At 39.5% G+C, this 22,099-nt stretch overlaps 1 protein-coding gene across 2 annotated transcripts in view; it reads right to left on the reverse strand.

The window, feature by feature from the left end:
• Usp33 (ubiquitin specific peptidase 33) overlaps positions 1 to 22,099 on the reverse strand; it is a 45,401-nt gene continuing 23,302 nt past the window's right edge. The window contains exons 11-24 of one of the 2 annotated variants that reach the window (XM_055614301.1): positions 20,924 to 21,064; positions 18,144 to 18,256; positions 16,721 to 16,890; positions 16,528 to 16,598; positions 15,960 to 15,993; positions 13,111 to 13,156; positions 12,283 to 12,463; positions 11,278 to 11,404; positions 10,087 to 10,256; positions 8,754 to 8,835; positions 7,739 to 7,847; positions 3,345 to 3,447; positions 1,613 to 1,681; positions 1 to 1,088 (exon numbers count right to left, since the gene is read on the reverse strand). In XM_055614301.1, the coding sequence (XP_055470276.1) occupies positions 931 to 1,088; positions 1,613 to 1,681; positions 3,345 to 3,447; positions 7,739 to 7,847; positions 8,754 to 8,835; positions 10,087 to 10,256; positions 11,278 to 11,404; positions 12,283 to 12,463; positions 13,111 to 13,156; positions 15,960 to 15,993; positions 16,528 to 16,598; positions 16,721 to 16,890; positions 18,144 to 18,256; positions 20,924 to 21,064 (1,574 nt within the window). In that variant the 3' untranslated portion in view covers positions 1 to 930. Of the gene's footprint in view, positions 1,089 to 1,612; positions 1,682 to 3,344; positions 3,448 to 7,738; positions 7,848 to 8,753; positions 8,836 to 10,086; positions 10,257 to 11,277; positions 11,405 to 12,282; positions 12,464 to 13,110; positions 13,157 to 15,959; positions 15,994 to 16,527; positions 16,623 to 16,720; positions 16,891 to 18,143; positions 18,257 to 20,923; positions 21,065 to 22,099 lie in introns of both variants that reach the window. The other variant, XM_055614300.1, reaches the window with a different exon arrangement.

Here is a 22,099-nt window from a genome sequence, read left to right on the forward strand (position 1 = left end):
TTTACACATTTTAGAGTTATTTTTATTGAATTAGTTTTAACAACATTGCGAAGCCACCATGAATGCTGTTCCACACCCTCAGTGTCACCTGCGTGTTTGTCCTTGGAATATAGTTAAGCTTTTGACATCACATAATCAAGCAAACAGCAGTACATACTCTTATTATTCAAAAAAGACTTTATGGATTTTGTTAAAAAAAAATCATTTTGCAGGTGGTTTCAGCTTTATCAACAATCTCGTTTGACACATTCCAAACTTCATGCTCTCAAAGTAAAAAGTGGCCTAAAACTATAGTTTTTAGTTACTGACATTAATGAATACCATTCAGGTCTATAGAACTAAAGTTTAACATTTTACATTATAAGCGGCAATAATTTACTAACATCTGGTAACAAATTCCACTCAAACTAAATACACCCTGTTACATTAAAAAAAGACATTTTGTAAATTTTAATATGCAATTTTATACGCTGCAGTGCAAAGGAAATAACACCCTAGTGTTTCCTGAGCTTTAGGAAATTAACAAATGTTCTGACCACTACTCAATTTAAAATAGGCTCCTTCAGCCATGTCAAAGTATACAATTAAATTAGGTTTTTGAGAACTGAAAAGATTGGCCAGTTATGACGACTTGGGATAATGAAAAAGTTTTCAAACTCGAAGTATTTACAGCGAGACAGGGTATGCCAGATCTGCCTGTAGAGAACCAACTCTCCCTTTTCTTTCAAAACAGTACACTGAAAGATAATAGGTTTAGCATTAAATATACCAACTTATATTACACATTTAACATACCCTTCCATAATGCCCAGTACAAAGGAATACATGTGATAAAAGACAAAAATCAAGAAAATAAACATGCGTTAAGGAATGCTTTGAATGTGTGCATCAAGTGAGGATGAGTTCTCATTAAAGCTCTGGACCCTCAAACTACAAAGAGCGGGTTTCTACTTCAATCTTTTCCTCTGCTTGAAGTGCATCAGGGTCAACATGGACAACTGGAGGTCGGAGGATAACTTCTGGCCCTCCACCATATATAGACTGCAGGAAATTCCATGTTTCTTCTGAAATTTGACCAGAGTCTGCTCCTAAAATTGTGTGTATGCAGAAAGAATGATGTTTACAAACATGAACCTTTATATTGCCTAGCTTTTACAGCATACCCAACAGTGTAAACCCTCTAGGGATGATTAGAACTTCTGAAACCTTCAGATTATAATCTTGTGTGCAGTAAGTTATAATATGTAGTCTGTTTCTAAATTTCTAGAGATCTGTTTTCCAAGATCCTTCCAACAACCCTAAAATCTTCCCACAAATGAGAAATACACACTGCTCTCTATCCTTTGTTTTAATGTAAGCTTGAACATTCCTGAGCTATGTTAATTAAAAAAAAGGTACAAAATGGCTCGTTATATTTTTATCAGTGAGAAATCATTAACATAAAAGTTTCAATATTAATTAAAGCGTGATGGTACATGCTTATAATCCCAGCACTTGGGAGGGAAAGTCACAAGGTAAAGCTATTCTCAGCTACATTCAAGGCCAGCCTGGAGTATATGATACCCTGTCTCAGAAAACAAATAAATTGTATGAGTTTATGAAATAAGCTTACCTTGCTTGAGCATGACGTTGCCACATTTAGTGACTGCAATTTTAGTGTTGTCAATAGGACCTGGAGGATCTAAGTCAAAAGGATAAAAGAATTATAAAATGCACAATTCCAAAGAAATGCAACAAAGAACTATATAATTTTATGCCTAAACTAATTGAGAACTATGAACATAATCAAGTTAGTAATCTTTTAACCAGATACCAGCAATTCATACTATCCTCTTAGGTTTAGGGGTTTAATTTGACCAAAAACGACCAAAAAAGGTGACAGGTTGCTCAGCACCAAAGTCTAATAGATAAACAACTTCTTAACTGTTCATTTGGGAACTACAGATCAAAATATTTTTTAATGCTACAAAAGAATCCCTTTATAAGTTTAAGTAAAAATCAGTTCCAAATTTGTTATTTAAACAAAATCATTAAAAAATAAGATATTAAGATATATTGCCTCCTGATGAGACCTAACAGACTAGGATCAGAAGGAAGAAAAAGAAACCCTCCCCTACCAGTGGACTTGGGGAGGGGAGTGTGTGGAGAAGGGGGAGGAAGGGAGGGGTTGGGAGGGGAGGAGGGAGGGAACTAAAGGGGGTATACAAAGTAAATAAAGTATAATTAAAAATTTTTAAAAAAGATATATTGCTCTTTTGGCGAAAAGGCCTTTTTCCTTGAACATCAAAGTACACTACTTTTCCATTCTCAAAAGCTCCCAACAGGCATGAGGTGAAAAACTACTAAAATCTTACAGAAAAATAGGCATACGGTTTTAATATCTGGTTGGTCTTTTGTTTTGCATAATACATTGTTTAAATAAAATAGTTGAGGGCAGAAGGGGAGGACTAATGAAAACAAAGTATAATACCATATATATTTGAAAATACCACAATTAAGTTCATCATTTCATATGCTGGCTTAGGAAAAAAAGGGGATTCAAACAATACATACTTCCTTTGCAATCAACACATCAAGAACACCTTATTTTTAATATTATTATTGACAGCAATAGTAGTATTAAAATAGGTTCTCACTATAGAGCCTTGGCTGGCCTGAAATTGGCTATGTAGAAGAAGCTGGCATTGAATGCACAGAGCTCTGCTCCTCTGACTCTCCAGTGCTAGAATTAAAGGTATGTACCATCAGGCCTTCCATTCAAATTGTTATATGTAATTATTTTAAAATGTCCACGTTGTATTAGATAAACTATAGTTTACCACCATCCTGTTGTATTTATTTACTTACTGGTCTTTTGGAGACAATGTCTCTGTTATGTTATATAGACCAGGCTGGCCTTGAACTCACAGAAATCCACCTTTCAGCATTAAGATTAAACTTATTATTTTTTTTTTATTTATCTGTGTGTATGGTATGTGTATGACAGCGCCAGTGGAGACTGGAGAGAGTATCTGATTCCCCTGAGCTAGAGGTAAAGGTGGTTGTACTGGTTGTCTGGTGTGGATGCTGAGAGCTGACCTCAGGTCCTCTAGAAGAACAAGAAGTGCTCCTAACTGCTAAGTCATCTCTCTAGCACTTGTTATTAAAATTAAGGGCTAATTTTATTCTTTTATTTTTATTCTTGCCATGAATCATAATTATAAGTTTATAGCAATAAGGCTATAAACTAGAGCATAAGTTCCCTGAGGGCCCAGGTCTTTTCTTGTTCACTGGCATAATCTCCAACATTCATAAAATTAATAATAATAAAAAATTGGCTAAGAAACTTTCAGTTAACCACTTACCTCCATCCTTACCCTTTACAAAACTCTCCCATTCTCTAAACCACTGCATACTGATACAATAAAAAGTAGCTGGAGAGTCCTCCTCTTGAAATGCTCGGTTGAGCTAGAGAGAGAAAAGTCATTCACCTAGTGTCTAGAACTTGTAACATTCTTCTTCAGCATGTAAGGTGATTATTTCTCATACACACATGAGGTAGCACTAAGCTTATCTTGGTTCTACGATACATACTGGCATCTATCAATGATCTTAGGTTATATCTCAAAAAAATAACCAACACATAATAAAGAGCAGTATAAAAGAACAGGATAAGAGGTGGTTGAGGCAGAGTATTCAATAAATACTTCATGGGTTTGTTTCTCTAGTTATTGTTTTGTTTTGAGACACAGTTTCTCTATAGCTCTGGCTGTCCTGTAAACCAGGCTGGCCTTGAACTCAGATCCACCTGTCTGCCTTCTGAGTGCTGGGATTAATGGTTTGTACCACCACCGCCCAGCCACTTCATAGGTTTATTAAAAATCTTCTACCATAGCCAAATTAAAAATAAAAGTAGGCTGGGTGTGGTGGCATATGCCTTTAATCCCAGCACTTGGGAGGCAGATGCAGGTAAGCCTGGTCTACAAAGCAAGTCCAGGATAGCTAGGGCTGTTACACAGAGGGGGAAAAAATAATCAAATGGTTAGAAGCACTATTATGACAAAGAGGTGCAAGTAATTAGGCCTCAGAAGAATGAAAGGTATTTGAGATTTATCTAATTACAGTAGTGTTTCTTGTTCATATGCCTGTGACATATGCTAGATCAGGACAGACCGACCAAATTTAGAGTCAGGTCAGCCTGCTGGGCCTGAGTGTGGGTGTGAGTGCCTTTACATACAGAACCATAGAAACAGCCCCATTTCTTTAAACCTTTAATCTTTAATCAATACCCTGTAGCCTTGAGAGAAGGAAGTCAGGACGGGGTTGGAGAGAAAGTGGGAAGGGATGGGTATGATCTAAAATTGCATTCATGTATGAAATTACAAAAAAAAAGGGGGGGGGGGTCATCCTCAAAGGTTAGTTATACTCTCCCCAGCTGCTTTCTGTTTGCTGGATAAGTACTTCTCCATTGAGCCAGTGCCAAAGATTTTTTTCAAAGACAGTTTGATGTGAAAGTAGCCAAAAATGTCCTTAAACTTCTGATCATCCCACAACCCAAGTGCTGGGATTCTGCACATGTACCACCATGCCCTGTTTTATGCAGTCCTAGAGACTGAACCCATGACCTTGTGCATGCTAAGTAAGCAGTGTACCGTCTGAGCTACTACCTAGTTCTAGAGGCTCTCACTGCTGGTGCAGAAGTCCCCCATCTCACTTCATCCTTCTCTTTCATCTGTGATCACAGTGACCTTTTAGTTATTCCCAGAAACCACCCTGATTATATTCGTGATTCCTGGGCTTCTACAATAATTCTCTCCCACTCCCCTCACTCACTCACTCTCTCTCTCTCTCTCTCTCTCTCACACACACCCCCCTTTTTACTGCTCTTTGTGACTGTCCACCCACACATCATGCAACCTCTTTTTTTACGCCACCTCAACAGACCCTATCAGGACTGCTTCAACTCCTCACACTACACTCAAGCTTTCTGACTGCTGTTCAACATTTTTCTTTTCTACGGCTTTATTTAAGGCCCAAGTGACCTCAAATTCGATATTCCTGCGTTCACCTCCCAAAGGCTAGGATTACAGGCATGTTCCATCATGCCCAGCTGCTTTTAAGCCTTTCATATTTATTAAATGTGAGCACTTTGGGTGAGAGTCTTCCTGGACACTCAGAAACTACTTATGTAGGAACTATAAACAGGATATGAAAAATTCTAGGTCTATGTACGATGGTTCTAAAGAAATCAGGAGCTGCATGGTGATGTATAATCCCAGCACTTTGGGGCCAGGGGCAGGGAGATAAATGCAGGAAGATCAAAAGATCAGAGACCCCAACTAGATTAGAAAGAAATCATGGCAGGCCAACAAGATGAATAAAGGTGCTTGCCAACCCAACTTGGATCCCTATGACCCATACAGTGGAATGTGAGAACCAACTTCCACAAGTTGTCTTCCACACATGTGGAGTGTCAAGTCATTTCTAAACCCCAAGCTCCTGTGCTCACTTCATTTCCTCAGGCTTTTAGTTTGCTTCTTCAAACTGATCCTATCTGCTTTCTGGAGTTTCCAGAAACTCCACTTAGTTTCCAGGCCATTGAGGTCACTTATTTGTAACCAGGCTGTTTATGATTTGGGTGTGAAATGCCCCCACAGGCTACACGTTAGGCTGGCAGAACTTGGTATCATCAACATGATGCTGCTTTTGCATTGTGTAAACTATTACAGGATGCATGGAAGCTTGTATCAGGCTTGTGTCCCTCCTTACAGTAAGCCAAGGAGGGAAGGCAAATGTATGGTAGGTCATATTCCACATAAGGAGGCCCAAAAAAATCTAAGCTGCACTTGGGATCCCAGGATATATAAGAAATGTGGGATGTTTGCCAGGAAAGCTGCTGGCACTGGGTGCTACCAGCCCAAGAGAGGTCATATATGTCAAATGCAATAGGGCAGGGTGCTTCACACTGATGCACAAGATTAGTAATCCTTGACCTTTTGTTGGGGATGAGATAGGAGACAGCGGCTTGTATAGCTCAGAATGGCCTCAAACATGTAGTACATGGCTGAAGATGATGTTGAATCCCTAGTCATCCTGCCTCAACCACAGGAGTACTCCACACCAGGCTGCCTGTGCTGTGTTTTGAGTCTTCCTAGATAACTGAGGTTGGCCTCAAGTGTTCAGATTAGAGAAATGAAAGGAGGGAAAAGGGAATCACGCCTTTAAAATATAACTGTAAACATAACTTTAAAATTTTTGACGGGCTGCAGAGGGCCTCTTCGTTTACATATTGTTCAGAACAAGAGAACAGCACTGTCTACCATGCATAGCATCCTAAGTCTGATTCCCAGCGTCACACACATACACACACAAAACACACATGCATGTGTGCAAAAATTGTTTTTACAGTAATTTTACCATAGACAATACCCTTTATAGGACTGATCTATCAGCCCTTCTGCCTCCCAAGTGCTAGTATTAAAGGTATGTACCATAACTGCCTAGCTTAAGACAGGCCTTACGTGAACTTGCTATGTAGACCACGATTCAAAATAAAGAGAAACTGGATGTGTAGCAGCTCCTGACTGTAAGGAGAGTTCAGGAGTCTAATTAGGCAACAGTATACATAAAACCCACCATCCTTGACACAGTGAAGTCCTCAAAATAACAAGTTTAAGGGGCTAAGGCTAAAGTTCAGTGGCAGGACATGGACTTTACATGTGTAGGGCCCTAAGGTCAAACCCCAGCACTCCAACCCCACCTAAAAAAAACACCCCTGGAACACAGCTTTGCAAACAATTTCTTAAAAATAAAGTCCTTAGTGCTGGTGGTGGTGCACACCTTTAATCCCAACACTTGGGAGGCAGAGGCAGGTGGATCTCTGAGTTCAAGACCAGCCTGCTCTACAGAGTAAGTTCCAGGACAGCCAGGGCTACACAGAGAAACCCTGTCTCTGAAAACAAAAACAATCAAAAAAACATTGGAGATTATACCTATTGTATTTGATAAATGAGCACAAACTTGGTAACTGAAAAGGGAAATTTGCTTTCTCACACTTGTAGAGACAATCAAAAATCAAAGTACTGGGGAAACCACTCCCTGAGGTCTGGAGGGATTCTACTTCTTACCCGCTCTAGGGGTTGCCTGGGGCTGTGTCACTGCAATCTACACCTCTATCTTATGATAGCATTCTCTTCTGTGTGTATCTTCTCCCTCCCTGTGTCTTGAAAGGGACACTGACTGGATTTAGGTTCTACACAAAAAACTCAGTATGATTTTACCCCAAAATCCTATGCATTGATTCTATTCAAGGTCACATTTGTCATTAAAGCCAATTCACAAAACACAACATGGAAAATCCTTTTCGGATCTGACACTCAATTGCCTAGAGACACTATTCGGTATTTCTATTACCTTTAACCAGATGTTAAAACTTAACGTTACAGAGATCTAACAGTTAAGAGCACTGAGTGCTCAGACCCTTTGAGAATGACGTTGCAGGATGTTTAATAATCAACAGCCAGAAGCAGCTGCAGCGTGAACAGACTACTCATAACTGCGGAGAAAACACAGTTTGGGGATAAACACTTCTTGCCATGGCAAATCCACAGAAACCAGAAAAGCACCCACAGGGAGAGGGGTCGATCATGGCTGTGGAGGCCAAGCCCTGACATCCACTGCAGTTCCCTCATTTCACTAACTGCCAGATTGACATATTTATCTTACGCCATTTACAATCTGAAAGCATTACTACTTTTACCCGAATAAAAATTTCCAATTCAGTCTTTCTTCGTTTTTCAATCTTCTCTGCCTCGATTTGGCAAGTGTGACAAATGTACAGATGATTGACAGCAGGTCCTCCTCCATACCTAAGCATGAAGTCAGAACAGAAGTCACAACTGCAGAGAAGGCCCATTTTTAATCAATGTTTAAACTCCTAGTTACTAATAAGTCCTGGGGTTGGCAAGATGGCTCAGGGGATCTTAAAATAAGTTCTGAGGTTGGATCCATGTGATGGAATCAAAGAACTGTTTCCCTCAACTTGTCCTCTAACCTCCATCTATGGTCCATAGCACAAATACACACATACACAAAATAATTTTTAAAATATAATAAATATTTAAAGAATAAATCTTATAGGAGAATTATCAAAGTATTATACCAAAACGTCATGTACGAACTGAATTTCATGTTTACTAGGGGCAGCAGCGTTATCAATGTGCCCCCTAACCTCCTTTTTCCCTTATAGCTACAACTTTCCTTCTGCTACAGTATTAGAAATGACAACAAAGTGAAAGGGGTTAATAAATTAGCACAAAATAGTCTCACTTATACAAACACAGTCCCAATCAAATTTTAATCAAATGAAGACATTCCATGTTCAAGTAAAAATCACTTAGTGCATTTTTAGTATTTAAAATGCTTAGTAGGGAAACAACACTGTAAAATGATTTAGAAATTGGGAGTAAGAACATCCAATTTTAATAGTATACAATTATGTAAAATTAAATATTATTAGGGAGATGTAACATCCTTTATATAGGGTACATAAAGTTCTATACCTCAGTATATCCCACAGATAATCATAAAAATTCCCATTATTTACACTAGGCCTCACTAACTGAGTCTACCTACTCAGTTAGGTAGCATGAATTAAAGAAAAAGAATATTTTTCACAGGCATCAAATAACACACTGAGTATTTATGATATAACCCTTCTGTAGCTACTTTCAATCTCTTGTATGATTCTATATTGTTGGATTTCAAAAACAAACCTGCTGTAGAGGTTATCCCAGATGTTCTGAGGCAGCATCAGTGCTAAGTCTTCAATGTAACTAGCTTTTCTTGGAGGAACACCTAAAAAAACATATTTAACAAGTCCACTTTTTTTTACTTTTTAATTTCTTTATTTAACTTTCAAAGGCTAACTTTTATAGTGCTAAAAATTAAACTAAGAGCTTGCTTGATTTAGGCAAGCACTCTCCCATACATAAAGTCACTTCTAATGATAAATGGCCAATGCTTTCTCTTTCTTTGTTTTGTTTTTGAGAGACAGTCTTACTCTGTAGCTCAGGCTGGCCTCCAACTCACAGCAATTTTCCTGCTTCAGACTCTCAAATACTTGAGTTACAGGAGTATGCCATATACCTAGCTTTCAACCACTGTTCTAAAATCTACCTTTAAGAAAACGTAAGTTAAAAGCATTTTTGTTGACTGTGCTTCCTACAGATGAGCAGACATCTTGAAGTACACATTCAGGAGTATTTGTTTGTTTGGTAGCACTACGGTTTGAATCTAGGACCCTGTGCAAACTAAACATGCGATCAATCACTAACTGACTCAGAAGACTCAGAAATACCTAACTTTGAATTTCTACATACAACACAGGGTATTCCTATGCCCAATAGTTTCATTATAAAAATAATTAACAATAGCAAATCTACAATCGTAACAGTCAAAGTGCCCACACAAAGGTCTTATTTATTACTGCAGGAACAGACAATAATAGCCCATCAATCACAGAGGCATAAATTATATTTAACAAATCCCAAATATGCTTCCAACTGTTTGGGCTGGAGAGATATCTCAGAGGTTAAGAGCACTGGTAACTTCCAGAGGTCATAAGTTCAGGTCCCAGCAACAAGATGGTGGCTCAAAGCTATCTATAGTGAGATCGTGTGCCCTCTTCTGGCATGCAGGTATACATGCAGATAGAACATTGTATACTTAATAAATAAATAAATCTTTTTTTTTTTTTAAAGCCAACTATTCATGAGAGACAGAGAGGTAAAAACTACAAATATAGGTTCCAGCTAAACTCACTGCACAGGAACGGCCCTCACCAGAAAAAACTATGCAGAAAGCTCACTCGACTGTAATTAGCCATCCATGTACCTGCCTCTACATGAAATTAAACCTCTCACTGAAACAGTCTTTGATATTCTTAGGCTCTAGCACTAGGTTTCACTCAGGGCCAGTTTCTGAAACCAAAAGGACTCCAGATGGGGATGGGCAGTGAATAAGATAGGAAATTCTTGGCTCTTTACTAATTTGCAAATTATTTTACAGCAACTATCTACCACTACTTTACATAACAGCATTCCTTACCTCCATGAATACAGAGAAAGTCATTATTTGAAATAGGGCCAGGTTCAGCAAAGGTCTTAAATTTATTCAGCCACTGTCGTGATATATAGAACTGAAGGAGGCTTGGTTCCATTATGTTCAACAAATTTGATATTCTTCGCCTCTCCTTTTGTGCCTCTTCACTGCTCTTCCTAATTGAGGACAATGGTTCATTAAATTTAATACACATTTTACTATATTAAACAAACAACACGACTCTTTATTACTACATTTAATATGCACACTATTACTATGGATCTTATCAGCCCTAAGGAATTTTAAAGAAATATTCTTTTGTCCCCCAGCTTACTACACTATAAATTACCCTGGGGTAATGCTGTATCTTAAGTGGAGGTATCCATGTAACCACTGAAAAATGTAAGCATTCACTGTTTGTAAGATCAAGTTGCTAAGTTACATTCTTGGTTCCTGTTTAAGTATCTAGCATTTTCTAAGATACTTGAAAAGTAGCAGAGATTTTTACAGTAAAACCTTCTTTACTGTTAGATATTTTAGGGAAGAAATTTGGTAATCCCAACTCTACCTTTGTTTTATAAATCAACACCAATCCCAGGACAGTGAAAAGGTCAGCAGGTAAGTAAGGGTGCTTCCAGCAAACTGGAGGGCCTCAGTTCAATTCCCAAAGCCTCATGGTAGAAGGAAAGAACTACCTCCCAGAAACTGTTCTTTGAATAGATGAACTTTGGTGCACACAGGAAGGCTCACGTGTGCATACACACATAAATAATCACTAAAGAAAGAAATGAGGGGATGGAGAGATAGTTCATGCAGAGAATCTGGGTTAGATTCCCAGAACCAACATGGTGGCTCCCAGCTATCCATACACCGGTTCCAGGGGACCTGGTACCCTTTTCTGACCTCCTCTGGCACTAGGCACACATGGTGTACAGACATACATACACACTTGCAAGATACCTCCACACATGAAACTTTAAAAAACAAGTACTTAAAAACAAACAAAAGCAATCTAAAGGAAAATCATTCCTTTGCCTGTCTATAAATTGTTGATTTTCTGAACAAAGTGTCATTCTGTAGACAGCTTATCTTACTTGTGAGTACAGCATTTCCAACCTTCACTCATGAACCCAACAGTCTCGGCAGTAGCCCTCCCTATGAACAGATGCTCCCCACGTGGCCTGACAGCCCCATCACCTGTAAAAGAGGACGTAGGCCTCTGCATTCTGTACTGTGGACTCTGACACTTCAGTGACGCTCTGGTCATCGAACTCATACCACAGGTTATTCAAGTTGTTCCGGCAGTAGGCGATGTAGTGCCCACCTGGATTGTGGGAAAAGAGCCTATTACAGTGCTACCTGTCAGACCTACACAAGCCACTGAGAACCCAGCAAGCATCTGTGATCTCACGGCTTCAGTCTACACTCTCAGCACGGCCACCACAGGACAGGAAGCAAAAGAATCGTCATCGTTTATTTCTGTTTTGAGATAAGATCTCACTATTGTATCCCAGGCTGGTCTTGAACTGACAATCTTCCCATCTCAGCATCCCAAGAGCTGAGAATGTAAGCATGTTTCACCACAGCCACCTTACACCATGCAGCCCTGGAAAAACTTGTACAAAACCCACCTTGTTAAAGTTGTTACCATTTGCCCTTGTAACTATTTCTGTTACTCCAAATAATCTAGGCAAAAATATTTAATGTCTTAAATTTTAACATCTGAAATACTTCCTCTAGCATTTACTAACTATACAAATTTATGGTGTAGAAGATCATAATCCATATATATAGCTATACAATTAAGGCAATTAACATCTTTATTATCTTAAAACTGTGACAGTCTCTGCTACCCAGGCTCCCTCGACTTGGGAGCATTCAGTGTGTGTCAGGAAGAGCAAGTTGGACAGCTAATCTGTATTCATGGTACCTATTTTGGCTAGCTGGCATTTTTTTTTTTTTTTTTTTTTTTTTTTTTTGGGTCTTGGAATCCTAATCCTCCTGCCTCAGGCCCCTGAGAACTGCAGTGACAGGCATGTGCTGCCACACCCAGCTATTTTCCTAAATGTTTATTATTGCTTTGTGTTGTCTGTCGTTTTTCTAATAATAAGCAGTAAAATCTGTTTAAGTGGGGCTTATTTAAGCAATCAACTTGGATCCATGTTTTTTCAACCAAAAGCAGATGTCAAGCTGTGTACTTACTGCTTGCAGTCCCATGATGGCAAATGACTGACAGGAGATCGTACGTCACAATCTGAGCTGGGCTGTCCTTTGCGAGGAATGGCTGCAGGTCCAGGCCTTCCAGGGGGAAGGAAACGTGGGTGCTGATTTTGGTGGAAAACATCAGTTCGTGCCGAAATCTTTTAAGGTGGATACACAAAATCTAAAAAACATGTAATTCAATATCCAAATTAATCATCAAAAAAAGATTGCAGGTGGTTAAAAAAAGTACATTAAAGCTTTATTCTGTAAACCAGCAAATGAGGCATTCAATCAAATGAAAGTATAGTAATTTAAATGTTTTATTTTAAAATAGTGCACTTCAGGTTTTGGGTTTTGGCTTTTGGTTTTGGTTTGGTTTTTCCATTCTTATGAGACAAGGTCTCACTATGTATACCTAGCTGGCCTGAAACTCATAGAGATTTGCGTAGCCACCACACCCAGTTCATTTTATATTCTGAATAAAAGAGTCTATGAAATTTGTTATTTAGGTGGGAATGTTAAATAGCAACCTGAATTCTAACCTGATTCCAGGCATATTTAAAATGTGGCAGAGTGCGCCTGGCTCTCCCATAGCTCAGTGCCACTGGTCTTGAAGCTGTAACCTTCAGACTTCAAGAGCCTGCAATGTCTGATGACATGTTCAACAATACACTGTTGCATGAGGTTTACAAATTCAATCCCACCTCCTAAAATAAGCCCAAAGGGATATGCACGACAGGTTCATGCTTCAACCATGCTGAGTTGACTTAGAGCATGTAACATGAACGCATCACCACATTTTATAAACTGGCGACAATGAAGTCATACCTCAGGAAACTTCTGTACTTTACAAAACTTTACTCCATTCCTCAACCTAAGGATAAAAGAAAAACGAATAAATCACAAAACACTTAATTATATTTAATTCAATAACAAAAACTTTCAAAAAATGTCAAGAAAACAGTATCAGAGTAACATCTCTGAATTATGTTACGTAATTGAACTACTGATCTTGAAGAGTTGGATTGTGTACTATGCAAATTCAGTTAATATCTGCATTTGTAAAAGTTTAGACAATGACACACTTATTCAAAGCTAATTTTTGTTTGTTTTGTTTTACTTTTCAAGACAGGGTTTCTTTGTGTAGTCCTGGCTGTCCTGGACTCACTGCATAGACCAGGCTGGTCTTGAACTCCTAAAGATCTGCCTGCCTCTGCCTCCCCAGTTCAAGCAGGGATTTATACACTACATACTCTAACAATAAAACAGCCTTTATAAAAAGTAACTTATACCAAGATAGCATTAATGAAAAGTTAAATCATTGCACAATGCTTTGATTAAAACAGTTAGGGACCAGCTATGTAAAGTCCTTGCATACTTTGGGCTCTACCCTAGATAGATAGGTCAAGCATGGTAGCACAAGCCTATAGTCGTAGTTCTTAGGAGGTGAAGCCAGAAAATCAGAATGTCAAGATCATCCTCAGCTACGTAACAGCTCAAGGCAGGCCTGGGATACAGGAGATCCTGGTTTTTAAAAAGTAGCATTAACAGGCTGTGGTGGTGCATGCCTTTGATCCCTGCATGTAAACCAGGCTGGCCTCAAACTCAGAGATCCACCTGCTTCTGTTTTATAAGAATTGGGGTTAAAAGTGATCCACCACATCTGGCCCATGACATAGTATATAAATATCACACCCAGCCTAAAAACTGTTACTCTTAAATTCTGGGGAAATTTTTGAGCTAAAGAGTGATTATTATAAATAATCAACATTAATGTATACTTGACAGCACTCCACTTGGGACCTACGTGAACACTGGCTCCTTCCTCTTATCAATGTTTTCTTCTACATGACATGTCTGGCTTCACAGAGATAGTCCTCAGACTCAGACTAGTTAGCTGTCAGCCAGGGGTTCCAGACAAACTGAGAAAAAGATCTTTCCCCAAGGACCATGTATGAATGTAACCTAGAACCTCTGCTCAGATGTAGCCTATGGTAGCTCAGTAACCAAATGGTTTCCCATAGTGAGGGGAACAAGGACTATTTCTAACAGGAACTAAATGACTGGCTCTTTGGCCTCCCCACGCCCCAAGGGAGGAGCAGTCCTGTTAGGCCACAGAGGAGAGCTTTGAAGCCAGTCCTGAAGATACCTGATAAAAAGGATCAGATGAATGGGGAGGAGGTCCCCCCATCAGTGGACTTGGCAAGGGGCACGGTGGAAATTAGGGAGGGAGGGAGGGACTGGGAGGGAATGAGGGATCGGGACACGGCTGGGATACAGAGTTAATAAAATGTAACTGATAAGAAAAAAATAAAATTCAAAAAAAAAAAAAGATCTTTCCACATGAGTAAGATGTATTTACTTGTTTATTTTTATACTTATTGACTAGAAGTGATTCCACTCCATTTTATCTCAGAAAGGGCCAACAGCTAAAGGTTATGATTTCTTTGTTGTTATTGGCATAGCTGAAAGTCTCCAGCCTTAGGGACTGGAGAGCTGGCTCAGCCATTAAGAGTACTTGCTGCTCGTGTAGATAGAGGACCTGGGTTTAGTTCACAGCATCTACACAGTGGCTCACAACCATCTATAATTCTAGTTTCAGATATCTGATGCCTTCTCTTCTGTCCTCCATCGGCACTGGGCATACTCATGCTGTATATACATACTGCAGGCAAAGTACTCACACACATATAATAAAATTAAAAGAATTTTAAAAATAAAGATTTGAGCTTTTCTTAGGAGTTCATTTTCTATTACAAAGATTCAGAAAAATTTTTCCAATTCCTTCTACATCAAAAATACTTGCTTTTATCAAATCTCTACTCAATTTTTCTGACATCACCAAGAGGTGTTTTTATTGTTTGTTTGCTTGCCGTAGTTTCTGACTTTTAGCTGGCCTAGGACCCACTGTCTAAATCAAGTTGGCAGGTTTCTGTGGTGGGATTAAAAGTTGTGTGCCATCACACCTAATCCCACAAGTTTTTGGTTTTGGTTTTGGTCTGGTTTTTGGTTTTGTTTTTTTTGTTTGTTTGTTTGTTTGTTCACTTTGAGACACAAAGTATCTCTTTGTAGAGCTGGCTGTCCTGGAACTTGCTTTGTAGAGCATGAAGGCCTCAAACTCAAGGCCAAGTGCCAACTGCCTCCGTCTCCAGAGTTCTGGGATTAAAGGCCTGAGGGACCACACCCAGCCAAAAAGAGGTTTTTAAAAGTCAAAATTATTACAAGACAGAAAAAGAGAGCTGGAAATAAACACGAGCAAAATGAAGCTTAGCCATCCTGCTCTGCAATTGCTGTGAATGTGGGGCAACCTCTCTGAATGCCGCACCCATCTGTGACTGGTTACCATGGCAATGAAAAAAAGAGTCACTTTGTTTCACATACTTCATACATCAAGATACTAAAGATTTACCCTAAACATGTTTTACAAAATAACCACTCTCTTTCTTCTCATTGGAGGAAGGCTTCCTAGCTTAAAAATTTCCAGGCATAGCATCAAAGTGTGCCCCTGACACAAGACCTTGTCTCAAATATAAATTAAAATTATCAATAAAAACCTTGATCAATAAAAAAAATTATCAATGTGTCAATTTATCAATAAAAACATCAGGAATATTCCAGTTCAGATAACCAAGAAAAACATAAAATACATAACTGAAAGCAATGTCAGTATTACTTACTTTTTGCATTTTTCACAACTGTACATATTGTCACCTGCAAAGAGAACACATCTAGTCACTCTGCTAATCGGCAGCAAATGCTTCTGCAATTGCAGGATGCCCAGTGCCAACGTCACAGCACAGGACAGGGAACAGCTCTCATTTACCTCCCTATGGTCACCACCCTCACCTCTCCTTTTAGTCTGATGGACTAACTCAAGAAAGAGTCACTGTTTCTCACTAGCGGAATTTCCTATACCCTGTCACACACCCAAGCATGATGCTGGGCACACAAGAAAAGTGTAGACTTTCAATGAAGGTGCAGATGTACAGACAATTCAAGATGAATCTTACACCCATTATCTTCACTGAGCTCTCCCTTCTCCAAATCACAGAACTTCAAAGTGTGCATTCTGTATTATAGAATATATATAACTTTCTTCAGGACAGGGTTTTTCTAATCATATTTCAGCTGCCATCGAAGGTACCTCCACCTTGCAAATACAAGCAAGTACTATTTAGGCTGTCCAAAAGTTCAGCGTTAGATTCACCTTCGAAAGTCACTCATAAATACAGTCACATGTCTTACCTTTAAGCTCATCTCTGGCGAAGAAGGCAGCAAGACAATCTTGCAAGGTTACTACTGGACCCCAAAACCAGCTAGGGACACAGGAGACAACAAACCTGAAACATCATTGACAGAAGAAACAGGAAGTGTTCTGCTAGTATAGCAGAAGCAACAGTGTCAACAATCAGTCAAAGCAAAGCAAATAAACACGCACCTCTTCACGTACTCCATGAAGAACGCTATCCACCCCTGCGGCGCATACGCTTCACCACACGACCCTGCTTTGACTATAGTTGGGTGACTGGAGGAGTGCAGCTTAGCCAGGTCTTCCTTGCCGGGAATTGGCAAGGACAGATCCTGAAAGGTCTCGAGGGTCACAGATACCTGCAAGTGTTCAGTTTTAACAGGATGGAAAGAGTCCGGCACAGCTATTTACAAGACTAGATTTCTTCCAAAGATGAAAGCAAATCATTATAATAAGCACATAGAAACAAGTAAGCTGCTTTTAGAGTACCACAGTATAAAAGAGCCAGGTTTGCTGTGTACCAGGTGCTGTTCCAAATGCAATCTTCACTCAAGCTGCTGTATTACTATGGCTCAGGGATGTGACAGTGTTAAAAACCACAATAATTGCAGCCAACCTGCCACCGGAGACTGATGTTCACACTCTTTCTGGAGGGACTGGAGGGATTCAGTCTTATATGATACCATCCAGGCTGTTCTCAAACTCTGGGGCTCGAGTCCTCTCCCTTCAGCCTCCCAAGTACAGGAAACTGCAGGCTGTTTAAAGGCGGCTAAGGAGTAAATGGAATCTGACAGCTACCACATTTAGCAACAGGGGCGCATCATAGGAGATACACTGCTTCAGATGACCATGCAGCGAATACCACACAAGATGACTACAATGCCTTCACTGAAAGCATCACACTACATGACAGCCACATGCAGTCTGTCTTTAAATGCAGCACTATCCACACAATACAGGTAAAAACATTTCTGGCTAATATGCCATCTATGAAAATGACCCTACTGAATGCCTGACATTGACTGAACATAATACAATAACTGAAAGCTTACTTCTCTTCTTGTTTAAGACATGAGGCCACATTCATTAACTATATTCATTACTGCACTAGTGTGAAACATAAGAAATTCTGAAGGACCAGGTGTCAGTCAAACCCTCACAATAATTTCACGTGTGAGAGAAGGTGTTGTGTCAGTTTTTTCCTTGCTTTTGTTTATGAATTTGGCATTATTACTGAAGCACCTGTCATTTACAAGCTACCTGCAAAGCCAAATGTAAGAAAAACACTTCCTGCTTTTTGCTTGTGGACACACATTTCTGGGCCTACCTAATTTCACCAGCCTTGGGAGAATAAGCACTTAACAGTTCTTGCTGCCAAGCAACATCTTAGCTTCATATGTAATCAAAACAGGCAAAGAACCCAGGAACCTTTACAAAGCACGTGTGCTGTACTTTTACACTACACCTAAGAATCAGTGTACAACCAATATAAGCACAAGAAATGTGTGCATGGTCTGCTACAGCATAAGAAATTTAATTCTTTGTAACTTTTCAGGTTTTAAAACATAACACGACAGAAATTTTCTGTGTGTTATGGTTCCCTCATACTCACCCTGTCACACGTCAGACACTGTACAGAACTAATGATTGTTCCATCAAATATGTCAGAAATGACACTTCTGTATTTCTTATGCTGCTTTTTTCTCTTTGGAGATGCAGACTGAGCTAGGATTCAAAAGCAACATTAGAAAGAATCAAGTTAGTCCCTTGAATATTTTTCTGTAAGATATTCTTGAATTGTTTTGGAATTTTGTTTTTTGAGACAGGATCACATGTGGTTCAGACTGGCCTCAAATTCACGATGAATCTGAGACTGACTCTGAATTCCCAATGTCCCCCTATGAATCTAGATTAAAAGAGGGATGCATTGTGGGAGATACAAATCCATGCCTGGACTTCTCTAGAACCATTTCCTTTTGGGGATTTATTTATTTATTACTATGTATATGTTTGTGTCTGTTGCACATGCGTGTGGATGCCCAGGAAGCCAAGAGGGACTGGACTCCCTGGACCTGCAGTCAGAAGCAGCTGAAAGCGACTCAGAGTAAGTGCTAGGCTCTGAACTCAGCACAATCTTACCCACTGAGCCACCACCTCTTTAGAATCTCCTAACAATAAAATTACTATACTGAGCGTGCAAGATGCTCAGCAGGCATAAGTGCTTCCTTCCAGCCTCAGACCTGAGTTAGATCCCCAACACCCACCAAGTAGAGGGAGAAAACCAACACGTTGTCCTCTGACCTCTACAAGTACACTGTGGCATGTGCACCCACACACATACACATGTTCACAAACACATAAATCAATAAATATAACAAAAAACTTTAATTACTGTACTACAGAAAAGAATTCAAAATGCCATTCAGAACATGACATTAGGGCTAGAGAGATGGCTCACTTGCTGCTCTTCCAGGACCAACACTTACATAAAAATCTCAAAACTGCCCGTAACTCTAGCACCGAGCCATCCTAGATCCTCTTCTGGCTTTCATGAGTACCCAAATACAGGTGGCATATACATACAGAATCATACTTATAAGTGAATAAAAGTAAAAATAATCTTTTTTAAAAAAAAATCATTACTTTAACAGAAAAGCCAATCAAAAATCAAATAAGGCCTAATCTGGCTTTAAATTATTTATGATTCTTGATCATATAAAATATACATAAGGGAATATGAAAACAATCTAAAATTAATAATAATATTAACAGCATAACACCCTAGCCATTTGTTCCCTAGCAAAATGAGCAGTTAGCGCCGTCACTGGGATATTTATGTTCCAGTCCAAGGAAGGAGCTGCAGTGGGAGGCAGGGTAAGGGTGTGAGGATGGAGGAGGCCCAAGCCACACATTACCATTCCCGCTGCACTTGCCTGTTCCGCACCAGGGCTCTGTGTGAATAAAGGGCTCTGCTCCGTCAACCTACAAATACTCCTCCCCAGGCTTACCCCCCCCCCCTTTTTTTTTTAATCTTAACAAGATCCTTTGCTAAAACTTCTTACTTCATTTATGGTTGGTGTCTTTGTTGTGTGTGAGAGTGAGAAGTATACATGCATGAAGTATGAAGGTCAGAGACAACTCGGTGAAGTCAGCTCTTTGCTTTCTCCTTTACTGTGGGTTTGGGGTTGTCAAACTGACATGGCAAGCACTGCTATGCCCTGACCCACCTCTCTGGCCCACGCTTTCATGTCTGTAGTCTTAAGGCCTTCAGCTATGTTTCTTTGTTCACTTGTGTGTTTCAGACAGGTTCTTATTAGGCAGCTGACTGGCCTAGAACCCCCTATTTAGACCATACTGTCCTTGGACTCAGCTCCACACAGACCAACCACCTTCCTCTGAGTGCTGGAATTAAAGGCATGCAGCCCTCTCTAGGTTTTATAGTTCTACATTTCCTAATGCTAACATTCTGATATAAAGCTGGTGGCAATCAGATGGTACAGGCACTGTGTAAGACAGGCAGTTTTGTATAGCTTTGAGCACAAAACAAACATAAAACCCAGGATATACAATTCAAGGATATTATTTCTGATCAAAGAAAAAATTAATATCATACAAAAACTGTACATAAATGTTTGTAGCAGCATTACTCATAACTGCCAAAAACTGTAAACAACTCAGAAATCCCTTGATAAGTGATTTTTAAAACTTGATGAGTGATTTTAACCACTTAACCGTGGTTTGGTGACACAGTTGAAACAATTTGGTAAGGAAAAGAAACAAAGTATCCAGACATGTAGTAATGCAGCCAGTTCTTAAACACATGCTACAATGAAGAAGCTGCTTCCTAAGCCTGTGCACTGTGTGGCATCATTTACAAAACACTCTGAGGAAAAGGAAAACATTGAGAGTGGCAGGCCTCAGAGGTGCATCAGGAAGAAAGCATCAGCGTGGCAGGCTTTAGGAGGAGCATGAAAGTCTGATAATGGAACTGGAGGACAGAAAACATTAAAAGGCTCAGAACTCCTAAAAAGTGAATTAAAATGGCCGGAAAGGCTCAGCAGTTAAGGCTCATACTTGCTGCTCTTCCAGCTTTGCTTCCCAGTGCCCAGATATTGGCTCCCAACCACCTGCTTCAGTTCCAGGTAATCTGAGGCCCTCTTCTAAACTCTGCGTGCACCAGGAACACATGTGATGCATACACGCACCCATGCTGGCAAGATACTCATACACATACAATATTATTTTAAAGTTAGAAAACCACAGACAAAAGTTTCTACTTGTGGCTGTACAGTTCTCTCAATTTTAAGAGACAACATATTTCCTGAGAGTTTTCAGTATCAGCACTTTAAGTTAAGAGTCAAGATGAGGACCTGAGTGAGGAGATTCTTTTACCTTTTTTGTTTGGAGGTGTCAATCCTGGCCACAGACTGCCTGACTTAGGAGGGCTTGCTGACAGACGTGGATTAACACTTTCATTTGATGGAGGGATCTGTGGTGTAGATAGGTCATTCAAATGGACATCAGTGATATAGTCTGTAATATTTAAATTTTTATTATTACCTTCAATTAAATTTATCAATGAAACTAATAAGTAAAATTATACTCCCCGTTCAGTTATACTCCACGTGGAGTTATAAAATTATAACTCCAGTAATGTTAATTAACATAAAGATTCCTTAATTGTTAACAAATGCCAAGTGAAATATTTGACAAAGTGCTTGCTAAGCAAAATAATAATAATTTCCAAACTTAGGAACTCAGTTAGTGTCTATAACATATCACTGCTACAGCCAGCTCAGGAAGTAGTAGTGGTAATACAAAGCCAAAGATGATGTCATTTCCCAAATTTAGTACTTCTAAAAATCTACCTACAAGTTATAAAAAAAATAGTTTGTTTTCTTGACACACGGTCTCATCTAGCTCAGCCTCACCTCAAACTACAGAGCCAAGGGTGCCATCTGTCACCTTGTCCGTCAGCCTTCACTTCCCAAGAGATGGACTAACGGCATGCACCACCATGCCTGCTTCTACATGTCTGTAAGACGTTTTCTCCAATTATGTGTGTGTGTGTCTGTGAGTATATACAGGTTAGTGTAGATGCCATTGGAGGTCAGGAGAGCTGGACATATCGACAGTTGTGAGCCACCCAACACGGGTGCTGGGAACCAAAGTTGTTCCTCTGTAAATGCAATACAGGCTTTAACTGCTAGCCCCACTCACTTTGTTAAATTTAACTTTTTTTCATTGTGCTGGTAAGCATGTCCTGTGGGATGACAGTAAATATTTTAGGTTTTGAGCACTACATGATCTTGGTTATGGCTTTTCACTCAGGATTTAAAACATAAAATGCTCAGACTTCTTTTGTTCATTATTCAGTTAGTATATATTTATATATACACGAGCAAGTGAAAAAGGACCAGTGTGTCCCTGACTCATGCTTCCTTTGGCTTTCCACAAGGAAGTCTGGTTATCAGAACTAGACTTTTACTGACTTCAGTCAGGCATTTACTGACTAAAGAACATCTCCCCACAGTGAGTCTTTAAAGAGAGGCACAAGCAGTCTTCAAA

The sequence above is a fragment of the Psammomys obesus genome, unplaced genomic scaffold (genome assembly GCF_907164565.1).
Source record: "Psammomys obesus unplaced genomic scaffold, mPsaObe1.curated_primary_1811, whole genome shotgun sequence".
NCBI lineage: Eukaryota > Metazoa > Chordata > Mammalia > Rodentia > Muridae > Psammomys > Psammomys obesus.